Source organism: Cupressus sempervirens, chromosome 1 (genome assembly GCF_028749045.1).
Source record: "Cupressus sempervirens isolate cs-2001-9-10 chromosome 1, ASM2874904v1, whole genome shotgun sequence".
NCBI classification, from domain to species: domain Eukaryota; kingdom Viridiplantae; phylum Streptophyta; class Pinopsida; order Cupressales; family Cupressaceae; genus Cupressus; species Cupressus sempervirens.
This window is the reverse complement of record NC_143118.1, coordinates 131,311,915-131,331,488: the sequence shown is the minus strand read 5'-3', so window position 1 is coordinate 131,331,488 and position 19,574 is coordinate 131,311,915. Positions and strand designations below refer to the sequence as shown.

General features: G+C 34.0%; 1 protein-coding gene across 6 annotated transcripts in view; it reads right to left on the bottom strand.

The window, feature by feature from the left end:
• The window catches only part of LOC149576515 (uncharacterized), a 122,522-nt gene that overhangs the window by 84,686 nt on the left and 18,262 nt on the right, over positions 1–19,574 (bottom strand). For 4 of the 6 annotated variants that reach the window (XM_089817577.1, XM_089817589.1, XM_089817572.1 and 1 more), the window contains exon 2: positions 4,885–5,009. In XM_089817577.1, coding sequence (XP_089673703.1) covers positions 4,885–5,009 — 125 coding nt within the window. The remainder of the gene's footprint in view (positions 1–4,884; positions 5,010–19,574) is intronic. The other 2 variants (XM_089817588.1, XM_089817585.1) reach the window with 1 other exon arrangement.

Here is a 19,574-nt window from a genome sequence, read left to right as displayed (position 1 = left end):
ATGAAGAAGAAACTTGAGGCAAGATTGTATCATTATTGCTTACCCTTTCTCCATTGCTGTCACATATATTCTCATCCGTTGAAACTGGACCAGCATGAGGCTGGAGTAACTTTGGCTGTACTTCTTGGTCATTCATGACAAGGTGATTGAAGTACATGGGTAGAACTGAGATAATGGGAGGTTCCCCATCATCTACCTCCAAATGCTTCTTCAACCAAGCCACTTTCTCTTCAAGTTCTTGCAAGTCTTTCAACTTGTGAAATCTTGCGCAAAGGCCTTTCCATAGCAGCCAAGATCTTGCATCATCTTCAAAGCTTAGATTTTTCTGGATACCTTTGGAAATACTTTCTCTAAAACTGTCCACAAAGTCACATAACACTTTATCATCAATTTGGTAAAGTTCCAGGAGAGAAGGGTCTGGCCTTGGTCTTCTCATGACTTCTATATCCAAAATGGTCTTCGTATAGAGTCACCAATCTCCTACACATGGAGATAATTATAAAACTGAGGAAACAAATGTTAGGCACTTAAATCTTGGTGTCATATATGTGTGATGCATGTTATTTACTGTTGGTCAACATATACTGAACAAAGAGTTAAGTGATGAAATGAATATATTAAATTGTTGATGAGTTGCTATATGGACCGAGTGATTTTGAGTTTGAATAAGTCGTTTGAAATTAGTAAAAGTTGAATATAAATGTGGACCTGAGGATAACTGATTCACCCCTCGCTCCTTCCCTCCCTACCCACCCCCTCTTTATTCTAACAATTAAATAAATTTAAATTAGGAAAACCACTACAAACATCAAGCACACAAATGCAAAAAATGAAAAAAAAATACTAAAATAGATAGCTAAACTTGTTTCTTTATTTCTTTCTTTTTTTAAATGAAATAAACTTGAAACATTACTTCACAAACTTGAAAAAACTCATGAAAATCTCCAAATAAATCATCAAAATACTCAAGAATGGGATTGAATGCTTACCTTAGATGCTTAAAACTCCTTTAAGGAAGCTATCTCTTGCCCTGTGATCAATCCTTTTTGACAATAATCAACTTGCCTTCAAAATGCCAAAATGAAGACCAAACAAAAAGAGAGAACGTAGCTTCAAACAAAATGAGTTGTGAATGCTTGAATGGCCTCTTTTAAGGTTGTTTTTGGGAGCAAAAAATAAGTTAATAAAATCATAATTGAGTACGTGTCTTTTTAAAAATTGAGTTTTTTTATTAATGTTTTATGGGCTTAACCTATGTAGAAGCCATCTGGAAGCCATTCACAAGCCCCAGATATGACCGAAAGCCAGCATTAGGCTTTTGTCTACATCCAAGAGCTTGTGGATGGCTTCCAAAAGCATCCTGCCTACAGTCACCTCCACTTCAGCATCTAGACCATCCAGGCCTACATCAATATGTGAGTAAAAATGTATTCACCAGTTAATAAACAAGGCGTGAAACTAAATTGCTCAAATAAAAAATGGGCATAATCTAAAGGTACCTCAAACAAGGCCAAAATAGAACAGGGAATCAACAAAAATCACATGCTCTCAAGGCATAAATTTGTATTCACCTTTTGAATCGTAGATATGCAGTCTTCTAGGGCCCATTTGGATCGTGGATATCACCAGGAATTAGAATTCACAATTCTAAAAAACATTGTAATCCACTGTTTGGGTCGACAAAACGAGAATTAGAATTTGAGAAAAATAGAATCCCATATACTCATTTATCCCCCAATCCGAGGATTTGGTCTTCCTTCCAAATAGTTGGTATTACTCAAATACCTATTTTAATTCCAATTTTGCAAAAACAAGCATTCTAAATTAATGAAAGAAACTTTTATTTGATGTCCACCATAGACCTATTTTGGTCTGCTAATATCCGTTGCCGCTTTTGCTCACCATTTTATTTGAGCAACAATCTATTCCATTCGCCCAACCACTGTAAATATTATCGAGGTCATTGAAATCCACCTTGAAGCAGAGGAGTGCTTGGGATTCACAAGAAGAGATTATGCTAATGGCATTGGAACTGCAATGGATTGGGTCTGTTAAGATTCTTCCAGCAGTAATGTAACTGCACGAGATTGGTTCTGTGAAGTTGCATTAGGTTGTACAATGCATCTCGAGCAGAGCTTTTCTACAATGGCAGCACATTTATGGTTGTGCTGAGTTGCTGCAGATGCTATGTCAAGACTAGTCAGTCCTTCATCATTCATGACATTCACAAAATTGTGTTTTGAATAAGTTCTAAATGCTTTCTATCACTAGATAAAATATTTTGATATAAAAATAAATGTGTAATTTTATTTTTGGATTAGATTATGTAAGTTTTTTTAAGTATTAATGTTTGCAATCTATTATAATTTTTATTCTTGCATTTGGGATTGGGATGTAGGGAAAGATAGAAATGCAGACATTCATCTTTGGGTGGGATACTTTTAAGTTTTAAAAGCGGTCAAGTCAAGGTCAATGAATATTCGGAAAAAAAACTAAATCTTCAATCTTTCATGAGAAGGACCAAAAATGTTATCTTCAATCTTTACGATTTGTTTCCACCACGACCGCTAAAAATTGCTTATTCTAGTTGGTATTCCAATTCCAAAAATGTGCAACCAAACGGCGGAAATGTGTATTCTCCTAATGAATTCTTAGTGAACCAAAAGGTCCCAAATCAAATCCTCAAAACAGTAATCTGGATTTCTGTTACAAGATTCAAGAAGAGTTGGCAGATTAACAGATTTTCGGATGATTCATTCATTAACAGAGGAACAAATGTGTTCCTTATAAAGAATTACAAGGACGTTGTTTCTAAAAGAAACAACGTAGACTGAAGACGGAATTAGAAACAAAACTAGAGACAGTATAGGAAACATTCCTATTTGGACTGAAGAAAAAAGAGACAGGATAGGAAACATTCCTATCTAGACTGAAAGACGGACTATAAACAAATAGTTGACTATTATAGAAAGTATAAGATATTATCTTAATACCCTCCCTTAATGGTCAACGTACGGATGTTGGAACATTCTGTGATAACTAAGACCCTCCCTGGATCTACAAAATGCTGAAACCAAGAAGCTTTGCCAGAAGAGTGCTATGACTCAAAATAAGTTGCAATTACAAAACTTCGTTTTTGTGGAAAAAACGGTAAAACCCAGAATCTCACGCAACCTTGCGTATTACAGACAACATGAAATGATTTTTGAGGAGAAAATCAACAAACCCAGAATCTCACACAACCTTGCGTATTACAAACAACTTGAAATGATTTTTGAGGAGAAAATCAACAAACCCATAAAAAACAGAAACAGATTCAGAAGGCGAAAAATGCAGCTTCGCCTTGATCAGGACCCAGAGAAGTTGGACGCTACCTAACACCCAGAACAAGTTGATCGGTGTTTCAATATTCGAAGATTGCGATGATGCGTTGCTTCCAGGTTCCATAATTGCGACCATTGAATTTGGAATTATGTTCAAGCAGAATATTTGTCAGAGATGCCATGGCATGTTTTTCAATGAAAACTATAAAAATCTGTGAAGGCGCGTTCTTCGAGGCAAAAATACGGAAGACCCAGAAGAGAGCTTGAAAAACCCAAAAGGAATTTGTTGTCATTTTCTGGATCCGATGGCTCAAAAATCGAAGCACCCAGAAAAAACGGACGACAACCCAGTTGAGCTCTCGAAAAACCCACCAAGAATTTCCAAACAAAATATTTTTTCAACCCCAAAAATTAAGGTTTCGAAAAAAAATGGCCCTAGCTGAAAAAAGCTTGAAAAATATTCAAATTTCTTGATAAAAAATTTGAGCAAATAATTTCGAATGAAATTATAAATTTTTCAAAAAGTTCAAGAACTAGGCTCTGATATCATGTTACAAGATTCAAGAAGAGTTGGCAGATTAACGGATTTCCAAATGATTCATTCATTAACAGAGAAACAAATGTGTTCCTTATAAAGAATTACAAGGACGTTGTTTCTAAAAGAAACAACATAGACTGAAGACGGAATTAGAAACAAAACCAGAGACAGGATAGGAAACATTCCTATCTGGACTGAAGAAAAAAGAGACAGGATAGGAAACATTCCTATCTAGACTGAAAGACGGACTATAGACAAGTAGTTGACTATTATAGAAAGCATAAGATATTATCTTAATAATTTCAAGTTCCAAAATCCCAAATCAAGATTTCTGAATGCCAATTCCCAAATCATATTCCAGCAACCAAACGGGCCCATACTGAAATATATTCGCACTATTATCAAGTTTACATAAAACAAATGGGAATTCAACAACCACGAACTGACTAACCAGTTATATCAAAACCAAAAAAGCATTCGCACAATATGTGAAGACATACTAGTCTACTTGTAAGTTCAAGTACAGAAGATAACTTTTTGTGAAGACATACTAGTCTGCTTGTAAGTTCAAGTGCAGAAGATATTTTTTTCTCTGTCCCTGTTCTTATAAATTTGATTTCAATACCTCAAACAAAAGCTAAACTAGAACACGGAATCAACAAAAAGCACATGCTCACAAAGGCCAAATTTGTATTGACCTTCTAACTCTTACATATACGATCTTATATTAAAATATAGTTGCACTATTTTCAAGTGTACATAAAACAAATGGGAATTTGACTGACCACACACGAACCAACCTGTGATATATCAAACCAACAAAGCATTCACAAGATTTGTGAAGACATACTAGTCTGCTTGTAAGTTCAAGTGCAGAAGATATTGTTTTCTCTGTTCATGCTCTTATAAATTTGATTTCAGTCCAGATAAAATTCAGAAACACATTCATCCAGTATCATGTTACTAAATTATGATCAAGAGAAACAAAAATAGTGATAAAACAATAAAAAGACAGATCTGCACCTCATATATACAATCTCCCAAGTATGCTAAGGTGGCTGCGTTATAGATAGATCGAGGTTTTTCCACTTTTGGAGCAGGAGGCAGCCATGCTTGACAATCAGAACTTATGGCCAGTGGAGCACCTGCTAATAGCCACAATATTTAAGAGTCAATTTAAAAAGCTTAAATATTGAACTTTTTTAAACGTCAAGTATTTAATGGTCAACAAACTCTGCATATTATGTGCACCCAGAAAAAAGATTTGCACTGCAAAACTGGTATGCAAGAGTTTAAGTCTAATGAAGAGAATGAAGATGAACATATTGCCCAGTTTTCCACTAATCTAATATTTGCCAGATTGTTGTTGTGCTGCTTTTATTTCCTTATATATTCTTTGGAGACATTGAATGCTACTCTAAGCTAGTTATACTATTACTGCCACATTGACCTATTTGGTCATGTCTGGACATTTATATACTTTATTTCTTTCTTTCTTCTGTTTGGCAAAGAAGCTTGGAGACACCAGAGAATTCATCGTATACCCAAAAATACATCACAGAAGATGATAACATTACTGGATATGCAATGAGAACAATGCAATGGCAATAGCAGGCTCTTGTAGGAGGCTTAATAATTTTTCCCCGCTAATGAAATTTATTAATGTCAATATCCTTAAAAATACAGTTCCAATATCCTCGGGTCTGACTAGGATTGCAGAGCGCACTAGATTGATAGAAAAGCCCATACCAGCGAAGTCTTGGGGTAGATATTCTTTACATAACAATGCAAAATACTCTTTCAACAACATAATGAAAATTTCAGTATCTTATGGCCTAGCAATATTCTGACAACCAATATAAGATGGTTAACATTATTATAAAAAGGCCTTCTCATCCTTCTCATTCTACTTGTTGATGGCATACCACGCAAAGACAACAATACAAAGGATCATAGTTGGCATAATCACCGAAAAATCGGTTTCTACTGATCACCGAGTTTTTGGGACCGGCGAGTTTTTCCTAAATTTAATCGTGACTCAGCTAGAGAAAAAATCGCCGAGTTTTTGCAAAATAACAGTGAGTTTTTTCAGAAAAACTCTTTTTTTTTTAAACAAATTATTATATTTTGTTAAAAACAAAAGGTTAAAAGCCTATATTTATTATGTAAAATAGAGAATTACAGTATGCTAGTAGAGCTGGGAAGAAGATGTGATTGTAATGATGTATTTACTTTTAGTTTGACACAAACTATTTACTATTATGGTTCCTGCCATCAGCATTCCGCATGAAAATGCAATTTTGTACCCACTATGCATTTATAATTTTATATATATCTAAACTCTGCTTGTTTCTTTTGTGTTCTCTTTAATTAACTCATTAGATGCATCTTCTCATTGAAATTTGCAAAAAAACGTATTTTGAATTAAATTTTAGCAGTTTTTTTAGGTTCCAGAGTTTTCCCAAGTTTTTTTTTTAAATGGTCAATTTTTTCCCAAATAAACCTTTAGGAGGCTTGGTGAGTTGTTGTCGAGTCCGAGTTTTCCAACTATGCAAAGGATCATTATTAGCCTTCAAGACAACACCAAAGGAGACTACTGATAAAGACTGAGCATGTCAATAACTTAGAAGGAATAAAAATATCGTTTGAATTGGTAATCAACCGATAGACTTTACAATAACACTTAACTGACATTGGAAAAATCCACTTCTTATATTTCTGGACAAACCAATAAGGTCAATCAGGTAAGAAGAAATTTCTTGTCCCACTTTGGTGGCTATGAAAAATTCAATGGTTTAAACATTATTTATTCATGTGTTATTTTTTCTTAAAGTATTTATGGAAATTAATATTTAATTAATAATATCCAAATTAAGTGATATTTGTTTTAGTAAAATATAGAAAAATTAATTAATATATGATTAAAATTTATTATTTCAATTAAGTAGTTGCCAAGAATAAATTATAAAAGGCAAGGCTTGGACCAGAAAAATCATTTATAAAATATTTTTATTTAAGTTTTGGGAGAGCTTGTTTACATGTGCAAATTCAGGATGGAAACCCTTGGATTTTGGGGATATGAACAAAAACCCATTTCTAGTTGAAGATGTCATTCAGGCATTTCACATTGTGGTTTCAGAACATGTCAAAGTTGCAGTATCAAGGTAATTTTAGGAATATTTTAATATGTCTAAAAAGGCTTCATTGATTTCCGAAAAATTAATAAGATTGCTGGAGAAACAAGTGCAGAATAGTAAAAAATAATATTAATCTTCAGAAATAAGTGTGCCTTAGGAATATAAAATCATTATTCAGAAATAAGGTTTCATGATGAATGGGTATATTTTCTGGCATCATACAGTTTCTTGGAGAATGATAGGACACCTTCATTTCAGTTGCACTTGCACTTTTAGTACAACACTTGGCTGACTTTTAAAATATTATTTTTACCTTCAGAGCAGCTTTATAAAGATGTAGCATTACCCTGGTGCGGGGGTGTGGCGGTGCAAGGGAACGTTGGGACGAGTTTCGGGTACAGTAAAAAAATGGCCTCAATTTGGGGATGGTGGGAGGACAGTGGGGGTGAGGCGGCGGGGGTGTGAAAGTTGGGGGGGGGGGGGGGGGGAAGGAAGGGGAGGTGGTTGCATAATATATAATATATGTCTAAAAATGCTAATTATGAAATGATACTTCAATATATTATATAACATACCAAATATAGTTGAATAGAGAAAATTGAAATGTGATTCACAAACCATAAGTTCAAACTTGAAACTTGAAACTTCATAACCATTACCAATGACCATTTAACAAATTAACTTAGTTCAAGATGCAAGATTCAAAATTCATTGTTAAAATATGAATATCATATATGATATATCATAAAGATGCTCATGATGACAATGAGCTGAGTAGCATGAAACAATGAAATGAAATAATGTATCGTAGCCATATCAAAGTGAGTACAATCAACGAAATGGCAAAATGTCAATAATGAGAATGGAATCATCCCAATTGCTCTCCAAGCATGCATAAAAAACAAATTAAAAAAGAAAAGAAAAAAATATTTTTTTAAAAACTATTTGGGCCATTCAGCCGGCCGCACCCTGGAAGCACCACGCAAGCACCCTGGGAGCACCCTCACACCCAAGCACTCGTGATGCACCCGCGAACCACCCGAGTGCTCGACCAATGCGACCGAGGTGCGGTTGTGCATTTTCGGCCAGTAGGGGTACTTGGGTGCGTGCGCACACCGGGTGCTTCAGGTTTTTGACCCGGGTGCGCGCACCCGGGTTACACTGGAGTATAGTCATTTGATGCCATTGCAAGCATTTTCATTTAACCAAAATATGTGAGATTTATGACAAGTTAGGCAATATTATTTTGAATCATCATATCTCTAAGAGAAATAGACTGAAGAGAATCATAATAGAGTGTAAAATTGAAAAAAAATGCATGAATATGTGAAGACACAAAGTATGCACAAATCATCCACACTAATGCATGAGGACACAAAGCTAGGAGAGTGTATACACTTGAAAACATATAAATATACAAAGTATACACACTAATGCATGAAGGCACGAAGTATACACAAAGTATACACATTGATGCAAGAAGACACAAAGCATACACAATGTATACAAGTTGATGCAGGAAGACAAAAAGTATACACAAAGCATCCATAGTTGGTTTTTATTCACTATTTAATCTCTTACCTTACTGGATAGCGAGATCATGATCTGATACCCCTTGCAATTATCCCTTTCCAACCATTTCTTGATTTTCTCTAAAATTCCCCTTTAGTGTTTGAATAGTACATACAAAATGTAATTTGCAATGTTTCAAGTTAAGGGCATGTTAGTTTCCTCATAATTGTCATATGTCATCAACAACAATACATACTTAAGCCTCAATACCTTAATCCTCTCCTAATCACTCACCCTAATGTGGATAGTAGAATTATTATACTTTGCTAGGAACAATCTCCAAGAGGCTCCTCTCGTGAACAAAACACGTTTTGTGATTCTTCACCTCACTGGGACCAGATTACTCTCTCCTTCACAAACTCCCTATCCACTTAGATGTATTAGTGAATGATTAAAGAATTAGCTGAGTATATATTATTTTATGTATTACAAATATTAGTTCAAGTTTCATTTTTATTAACGTATGTTACACACACACACACACACACATAATTCTGATTTCATTCATATTAACACAAATAAATTATATATACTAATATATATAATTCTGATTCCATCATTATCATCATACATTCTATTTTATATGTGTGTGTGTGTGTGTGTGTGTGTGTGTGTGTGTGTTTACTCCTATATATATTCATGTATATCAATATCCTAGCTCTTTATTTCTAATATCACCTAGATATGTGATCATTCCAACATTCATATAAGTGACTATACATTTCAGATATAGGTGCATTCAATCCTTCAGAATATATTTACTTCTTTCATGATTGTCTGATCAGTACCAGCGTATATCTTCCATGCTTCCTCAAAAAATTCTTATATATCATTTATATATTCAGCATCCCTCTTGATAAGGACTGTAGAATCTTTTCCAAAGAGTCATCTCTATTAAAAAACAAACTAAACTAAATTTAATTTTCTCTAAGCAAATCGTACCATCTTGCCACTAAGTATTTTGCATGTGCGTTCACATATATTGACCATTCATAGTCATTTGCTTCTTATAATGATTCATGACTTCTAATTGTTCTCCATATTATCTTATCATTGACTTGTAAATTAACTACTGCTCATTATTATTATTATTATTTATTTCATGCTGAAACTGAGTCATCCATTTATATGGAACTAGTATTTGACTTGGAATCCTTGAATATAATCTACAATCAGTCTCCAAGGATTTAGCAAGTGGAGGACAAGTATTATACAGGATTTCAAATCACTTTTCATCTACTTCTTTTAAATACTTAATATTCCATGCCATGATTGAATGCCTTTGAGCAATGACAAGAGACTCTACTTATAACCATGTTCTAAAATGAGTTGTATTTATGTCCTTTGCCAGAAGGCTGTGTTTTTTCAGCAAGGGTGGCCAATGTAACTGATGACGACATATTGTTACTAAGACTTATATTATTATTAATTTCTAATCTTTGTTGATTATTAATTTGGTCAATATAATATTATTAAGAATATTAATTTAGTAATTTATTTATTAAGAAAACTACTGTTAATATAATAATTTTAAAATTATTGATTTGAGTAATTATATTAATCAATATTAAATCATAGGTTAATATTAATGATTAATATCAATAATGTATAATGGTAAAATAATGAATGTGTTATTAAACAAAGATCATAAATGATCTATATATACAAGCATACATAAGAATGTTTGTAGAACGAACAAAGAGAGAGAAACAGAAATCATCTGAAGAAAGAAAAAGAAAGTTTTCAAACTGAATAGAGAGAGTATGGAAACATACTAGAAGAGTGACCATTAGAAATAGAAGTAAATCTACGAAGAGAAAGAAACAAAAATAGAGAGATTTAACTCTTACCCTCCCTTAATGGTCAATCTAACTTCAAAACAAAAAAAATTGCACAAAAATCCTCAAAAGCGTAAAAGGCAAACTCGAGTTGGTCAGTGAGTTTGGCATGCTCTACAATATTGGTTTGTGGTGGCATTGGTTGTGGTAGGACAAGTCCCAATACCCAAAACAAGCGCCACAAGGTAATGGTACTCAAAGATCGTCATCATTCTCTGCTTCCAAGTGTTGTAGTTCTTTCCTTTAAATCGTTGATCACCTTCCAAGAGAAGATTGGTGGCAGATGCCATGACACGTTTTTTATGCAAAAATCATAAATATCTGAAAAGGCACAAACTTTGAGGCAGATTAACAGAAGAACCCAAAAAAAATGAAAGGACACCCAAAAGAAAGCAAGAAAAACTTGGAAAGAATCTCAAATTAGATTCTGAAACCGTTGGCTCAAAGTTGATGCACAAAAAACAATGCACCCAGAAAAAACGGAGACCGACGTAGTTGAGATCTAGAAAAGCCAGTTTGAATCTGCAATTGAAATAAAATTTCAGCTTGATCTGAAAGGTTGAAACCCTAGCTGAAAGTGCACTAACCAAAGGCAATCATGAAAGCTCAAATACTTGCTAAAAAAAAAGCTTGCAAAACAAAGGTCAAATGTAGGCCAAAAAACACCAAAATCCCTATCGTCTTTCAAAGGAAGTTGGTCGCACGAGTAGGGGAAAGGCAGATGATGCACAAGTCGTAGGAGAAAAGTCGCCTAGAGAAAATATATATATATATATAAAAACCTAAGACAGATTTTATAAAATATCGCAGCAAACAGATTTTCGAACAAACCTAGTCAAAGGTTATTGAAAATCTTGATTCTAATATTTCATGAAGAAATTAAAGATTTTCAAAACCTATTTCAAAAAATAACTCAACAAATTTCAATAATGAAATTATTATTTTTCGAAAAAAATAGCTCTGATATCATATTATGGTAAAATAATGAAATCCACTTACTTGCGGAGCAAGTAATGGGCAAGATGAAATCTCTAACTACACTTCTATCTAGTCGCTAGAAACGGTGATACCAATAAACCAACACCAACTCAAAGGCTGATTGAAAGTGTACCGGTTTGGCTCTAAATTTTGTTTGTCGAATTTATAATAAAAATCACTACCATTGGGGCGCAAAGACTTCAAGAAGTAGATGATATCTATTCTATAAGAAAAACATCTACCATTGGGGCGCAAAGACTTATAGAAGTAGGAAAATTCTAACTATTTTTTGTGAATTTAAGAAGGTAACACAAGCTACAATCAAAGATTCTAGTCTATGTATTACCACAACAGCTCCCAATCAAAGCTTCTAGTGTATGTATTACCACAACCGCTCCCAGTCAAAGCTTCAGCTCCGATTGCTTCTTAACTCACTACGCTCTATTATTAAACACACAATAATAACATGAATCCAAGAGAATAGGCACAAATCACAGTCAAAGCTTCTAATTTGCTCTATCACAATTTCTTTTAGTCAAAGCTTTGAATCCAATTGCTTCTTTTATTCACTTTTCTCCCAAATCCGTACTACACAATCATAGTTATGCTTGCACAAATTTGGCAGTGGCAGAGCTTTCTTGCATACAACAAAAGATGCTTTTTACAATGAGGGGGGCACTCCTTATATAGGCAAAGCAATTGAGAAAAAGGAGGAAAAAGTGGGACCAACTCAATCAACTTTGATTCGATCTAACTAACAAGAGAAATTACTGGATTGCATGTCGTTACACATGTAAATCGTATTACATGTAATTACACAATTTCATGTAATATATGCTCTTCATCTGCAAATTTGGAAACTAAACAAGGAAGAAGATAGAAGAGAATTGAAACAATCCTAGGGATTGTTTTGAAGGGCCTTGTAATTGATGATGCAATCCCAAATGATAACAGGATCAAGAGTTCATGTATTTGTGCCACTGCATTCACCTTGACAATCATGGTGTTGCGTCTCTTGATAGCCTTTGACTCTCTTTGATGAACTGTCCATTGTCATTTGAAAACTTGATGTGATCAAGCTTTTTTTTGTTCAAGTTGTCGTGAATTCTCCTTTGTAGATCAGCACAAACTGGAGTCTCTGACACTTTGAAGACCTTCTCGATGGTGTCTAGATGTAAAACTCGGAACAACTTTCCACCAACACCTTTAACTTTCTCTTCTTCTTTTTTTCAAGCTAAGTGCTTGGTGCATTCCAACACGAACTCAGGTTCTCAAACAACCATTGGGAAAATGGAGACCAAATGAATTACCACTTCTTTGATTCAAAGCACGCCCTCTTTACTAGATGTCTTCATTCTGTATAGAAATTTTGGCATATCTTGACTTGCTGCAACATAAAAGTTTCAATGGGATTGAATCCATCATTAGAAGATATAGATTCTAACTCCATGAGAATATTGGGAAAATGGATCTCTGAGGAAAAGAATATTTGAAGTATTGATTAGATACTCATATATGCAATGAATTGGATGTGATATGGAAAGTACATGTGAAGGGCTAAAATGGGACTTAGCAAGATGGATGGCATGTAAATGCTAATGGGAAAATGACGAGTTCTTATAAAGATGCCTTGAGGAATGAAGGCTAGGCGCATGGGAATGCGTGCAAACGATAACTTTTGACTTTAAAAGAGTGACCTTTAGACAAAAATGGGTTCTCGAGATGTCATTAAATGTAAAGTGAATTACATGTAGATGTGACATGTGATTGGGTTTGGAAGATGAAATGCATATAAATGGGAACAAAGGATGAGATTGCATGTAAATGCAGATGGAGGGTGAGATTACATGGAATCGCATGTGAAGAATGAGATGCAATGTGCTATGGCATGTAATGATGGAGGTGGAATGAAAAGATGCACTTGCATGGAAAGGGTGAAGAGATGGAATGGAGGGAACAAATCTTAAGTTCTTGGGAAAGAACTTTCTTCAACAAGAAGAAAAACGAAAAAGCAAACAAACAAACAACAAAAATAAGCACAAAGAAAACACATACCTTTGGTCTTAGACTCGAACATGTCACCAAGCAAGTTGCTTTCATGAGCAAATCCGAATTTGGAGTTTGGGGAAAATCCAAAAGTGTAAAAATGAAAGTTTTCATCATATTTAAACGCAAAATGCACTTTTCATGGCATGAACAAGTGTGCAACATCAAGCTAAAATATGCATCAAAATAGCAAGATAAGCATAAAATAACGAACAAGATTGAAAATGTCCACTTACTTGGACATCAAAGAGCATAAATAGGAAAATTTATAGATTTTGAAGACCAATTCTCCTCCAAATCTGGATTCTCAAACAATATTATTGACTTCTTCAAACTTGCAAGTAATGATCATTAATGTGCAATGAATGGTCGTTTTGCATAAGAATCCTAAAAACTGTGGTCAAAGATCACCAATGCATGCGTTGTTTTTGGAAAAAAATCTCCAAGTAAAACCTGTTTTTATCAAAAACGTGGTCTTAGAAAGCCATTGCATGAGTCATTTATGTCATGAGAATGCAAAAATATGATCTCGAAAGGCAATAACAAGCATTAAAACTCAAAAAAAACCCTATTGATCCAAACGTATGGGCTGGAAATGTCATTTTTAAGTGTTTTTAACAAAAACATACCATTTTCAAGCAAAAATCTGGGTTGTTTTTGCAAAAATGTGGCCAAAAACGGCATATATATTGGCTAAATGCCAATACATGGATTCAAATGCAAAAATGTGACTCCAAAATGCAAAAGAAAGTGAATGAAAAACCCAATTTTCTAGGCATTTTTAGAAAAAAATGTTCCCTAAAAATGCATGTATTTAAGTCATTTTTAGCTTTAAGATGCAAAATCATGGTCTCCAAATGCATATGCATGTGTTGAAATGTCAAATCGAGGTATATGGATGGATTTACATGTTTAAAATGTATTAATATGATGACTCAAAGTGCAAATTGCACTCTCCATACCTCATTACATATTTTAACAAAAAATGTAATACATGCCATGTGCTTGGACGTTTTTGACTTTGGAGTGCAAAAATAGGGTCTTAAAGGGTGATTACATGAGTTATAAATGCAAAATCAGATTCTCCAAGACACTTTACATATAAAATCCATTAGTGAAAAATGCAAATCGCACTCTTGGAGTGCATTTGCACGTTTTAAAATTGCAAAACAATGCAAGTAGTGCAAAAATGCACTTTCCAAGCCTCATTACATATTTTTAAAACATGTGTTTGCCCTTAACATGCAAAACTCATTCTAGGAGGAGCAATGCATATTTTAAAAACTTGATATGATAACCCTTTTAGTGCAAAACGCAATCTTGGACGGTGATTGCATATTTTAAAAACACTGAAATATGCAAGTCTCACTCTAGAAGGCCCATTGCATATTTTAAAATGTGTGTATTTACATGTCTAAGTGTTTTTAAAAATGCCTTCAGTACAAAATCACACTCTCTAGGGGTCATTGCATGTTTTAAAAACACATGAATCTGCAAGTCTCACTCTTGGAGAGTCTTTGCATATGTATCTACATGTTTTATGTGTTTTAAAATTGCCTTTTAGCTCAAAATCGTGCTCTATAGAGGCAATTCCATATTTTCATGTACATGGGTTTAAAGACATTCTATGTACAACTTAAGTGATGAATTAAGCACATGTTAATTTATTTTTTTAAGAAATATTACTTAATTGGGTCATAAATAATATTTTCACTATATATTAATATATAATGTGCAAATGTCATTCAAAAAGAAATATTTACTAAGATGTTTTAAATTAAACACAAAAATTAAGTCAACTATATAATTAATATAATCACTTAGTGAAAAATTAAAAAGTAACTCAACTTCAAAATATAACATAAAGTGCTCTATCGTTACTTTAAGTGAAAAATTAAAATGATAAAGTAACTTAAAAACATAACATAAAGTGAATTTATGTTATATTTATCAAAAAGTGAATGCCAACTTTAAAATATAACATGATATTTTAATTCATGCAGTTGCACCTAAAGAGTCCACTTTTTGGGCACTAAAATGGTCATATCTTTTGATTGCCAACTTCGATTAAGCCCCAAGATAGACCGAATCAAAGGGAAAATCGTAAGTAATGATTTGAGCAAAACCAAAAGACCAAACGCTAACAAACACTCAAAAACGCAAAAAGGGATGTTGAAGGCTTCAAAAATCAAGTATAGCCTCAACAAACAGTAAAACTAAAAAGACTTGACGAAACCTGCAGTAAAAGGATTCAATATATCAATTGGAGTTGATTGATTGATCAATATTATCCAATTAAATAACAAACAAACTTAGACAAATGTGAAACTAAGTTATGAAAGTTTCGTATTGTTACCTTCATTTTGTGGTGACAAAATGCAGGACAACATGATTGATATTTGATGCAGGAGCATCCTGCATGTAAGGGCAAACTTGCATCACTCAGGAATATTTCTATTTCAAGTTTTCCAATTTTGGGTTTTCAATATGGGTTATTCCTATGTAGAGTTGCTATTTGAGGGAGCTTGCTAATTTTAGTGAGTTGGTATAATGTGCTCAAATTGTTCCAACCTCATATGTGGAGGTTCATCTTGATAAATCAGCCTGCCAAATGAGTTTTATTGTCATATCATATGTATTAGTGCAATTATTGCAGATTTTCGATATAAAATTTGGCTATCCAAATCTCTGGTCCAGCGATAAAAGCCTAAATGGCTCCAAAATGAGGTGAAACCTCGGCTGATAAATGCTTGGGCAATCAGCCGCCGTAGATCGCTAACCAAGGATTCCAAAATAGGGTTATAAGAGCCTGTCAGGTCAATAGTTTGCTAGTTATAGTTATGGTCCTCAAAAATGGACCCATATAAAAATGTAATTTGTAAATTGTCTTGAGTCGATCTAATGTAATAAAGTGTAATGAAATGATATAATATGATGTTGGTCAGCCTCAAGGGTTAGGGCTTAGTGTCTAGAACCTTTTCCGCCAGTAAAAGTGCCTATATAAGGAAGGCCCATAGGTTTTTTAAGGCAGTTTTGGGTGATAGTTGTAGCTCTGTCTTGCAGACTATTGTAAGGAAGGCGCCCATGTGTGTTTGCATATTGTAATTATGTAATTCCGCATTTGCAGCGATAATTAGAAGCCCATATTTTGTTTTCTCAATTTGTGTTTCTGTTGTGTGTCGTGGCATTAAGGGGAGCACCCTTCATCAATATTATTGATAATATATTTAGATAAGGAATCAAATATATATTTATATTGGAAACAATATATATATATATATATTGAATTTTTTAAAATATATCTATATTAATTATGGTTCATAACAGGGAGCCTTTCCTGAGAAGTAGAAGAGATTTTGTCTCACATGTTGTGGCTGGAACCAATGTTTTGCAATTGATTCAACAAATTGTCGGTTGCAAAATATCCCTCAATCTATAAGTTGCAGTAACAAGGACTTGCGAAATTTCCACCCAACAAACGATACAAACCAATCTCGAGTGATCCATCATTTGTGATAATCAGACCAGAGTTGACACATATCTCCTTGTCATGTCCCTCCATTTTCAACCTTAATTAAGTCATCCTATTTATGAAATATACTTTAATAAATAGATAATAATAATATTAAAATATCAAATAATAAATAACAGTTATATTTAATCATAATTAAATAATGATGATAGTTAAAGCATAAAATAAATAGATAATAACATTTTTAATAAATACACAAATATTGAAGATGAATTCTGGCATAGGTAATGACAAAGACTTCCAGCTATAGATTGTTCTATTTACAAATCAGTTTACATATAATCCTATATCAACCATGGCAAATTTGAGGGGCATTCATCACCGTAGCCAAGTTACCCATTATGATGAGGAATTGAATGGTCTGACTCAATGGTAAAGAAACAAATGATAACAATTTAGAAGTAACTCTAAGTTATTAAAGGCTGCCGTTGCATGTTATCAAGAGACGTGTCTAATAAGACAACCCTCCATCACATATACATAGGAAAATCATCGAATAGGCAGAATGGGAAGATAGCCACAGTTTTGACTAATAAAAATGTCTCCTACCCAGTCACAGGGAGAGAATAAATATTTTTTAAACTGATCATGAGACAAAGGTCAGAAGCAAAAATAGTATAATATTACTATTGTTTGTAAGCATGTTGTGACTTACGTATTGTCACTAATTTACAGAATATTATATATGAAAGGCTTGGCATCTCCAACCATATATCAATGCCATACTGGAATCACTTGATTCTTGCGAGAACTATCAGATCGGCCATGTTTTTCGTGAGGGTAATACAGAGGCTGACAGAATGTCAAAATGGGCCTTAACATTCAAGGAGGTTTTGGACTTAGAATTTGAAGACTTCAGAACTTAATTGCTCTCCAAGTGTCAATGGTAGAAATCTGGTTATGTGCTCTGAGAAAAAACTCATTTGGGATGGACAGCAGGAGATTTTTCCTAATTAGTGGATGAATGCTAGTTTGGTAGGTTGGTGGTGCCTCTATCCTGTGCACGATGTTGCTGCTCGGGCATTTTTGGTGTTGGTCCCAGGTGTCAGAATCTGTGGGCAGCAATATGTGCTTGCCATGGGAGAGTTTTTGATTTGGTAGCTTGTGTACCTTCTAGGTGTGGCTGCTCTTGCTGTTCCCTTTGAGTGTGCAGGATTTCTCTATATGATCCTCAGTGAATCTGTCTATTTCCATCCCCTTGACAAATGTTGGATGATAGTTTGCATTGACGGGTATGGTGATTAAGCTTCTAATATGTAGGTTCATTTGATTGGAAGCTGGAAGCAAAGGAATTTATTTATGTCTGGAGCGTATTGCCTGGGTTGGATTAGTGTAATAGTGATGCTTTAATGGGGCAGGGTCGGGGAGCTGGTGATCTGACTATAGTTCATTCCCTCATTTATGTTACTATCTTATTTATTTTTTAATAAACTCATTAATGCCTACAAAAAAAAATAATGGAAACTCTGAACAAGTCATTGACTACGTAGTAAGCATAGGATAATAGTAAGTAACTAAAAAAAGCTTGAGGTATCTGAATTAGATACTAAATTATAGGAGGCTATGTATATATATGCTATTAAGCTAAGTTGCCGGTTCAAAAGCAGCTTCAGAAACGGATGTGATATTCGGATGCAGAATGAGGGAATTTTTTTTTTTTGGATGTGGATGCAGGAGGAAATGTGTGTGTGTGTATATATGCAAAGAAATGCAAGAAATATACAAAAATAAATCATTTGAAAGTATGATACTTCACCATTGATCAAGATTCAAGATATTTCATATGTGATAGTTCAACATAAAACAATAAACTTCATAGACACAAATATTCAAACTGAAATTTAGAAATAAGTTCAATAGACAATAAGTTATAACCAATTGCTCATGTTCAAGATTCCAACAAAATCAAAACTTAGTTCATGATTGAAGATTCAATTATATTAATCAGATTCTGAATCATAAGAATTCACAAGAAAATCTACATTCTCATCATCTCCTCCAACTGCTGCAACTTCAAGATCATTTGAACCAAAAATGACTCCACTTGTGCTACAAGCACTATGTGTCATTGTATCATCATCATCATCATCTATGAGTATAGTGAGATCATGAAGTGTTGCATCTAAATCCGCACATTTAGGGGCTACATCCCAAAGCCTGTTTGCCCCTTCCTTGCATTGATCATTCTTACATGACAAAAAACGCAAGTTGGTGTGGTGTGGATGTAGACCAAGTCCTTGGCTCTCTTGAAGCTCAACCGATTGCACTTCACTGAATGGTTATAGGAGTACGTACTCCAATTCCTTTCAGCAGTAAAAGAACTAGCAACCTAGATAGCGCTCACAAAACTTACAAATGAAAAGCAAATGAAAGATTGTTACACACTAAGTTCTAGAATACAAGTGGTAAACATAAAACAAAACAAACAAAAAAATTACTTGTGATAGGATCTTGATTGCTAGAGGTTGTAGATTCTTGAAAGGTTGACCATACATGTACCACCATGCGATAGCTCCCATTTTATTTTGGTCCTTTATTGTATATGGAGAATTCCCGAGTCCCAAAGCAAATAGCCCAAAGTCTAGCCTCACTTTTTCATGAATTTCTTCA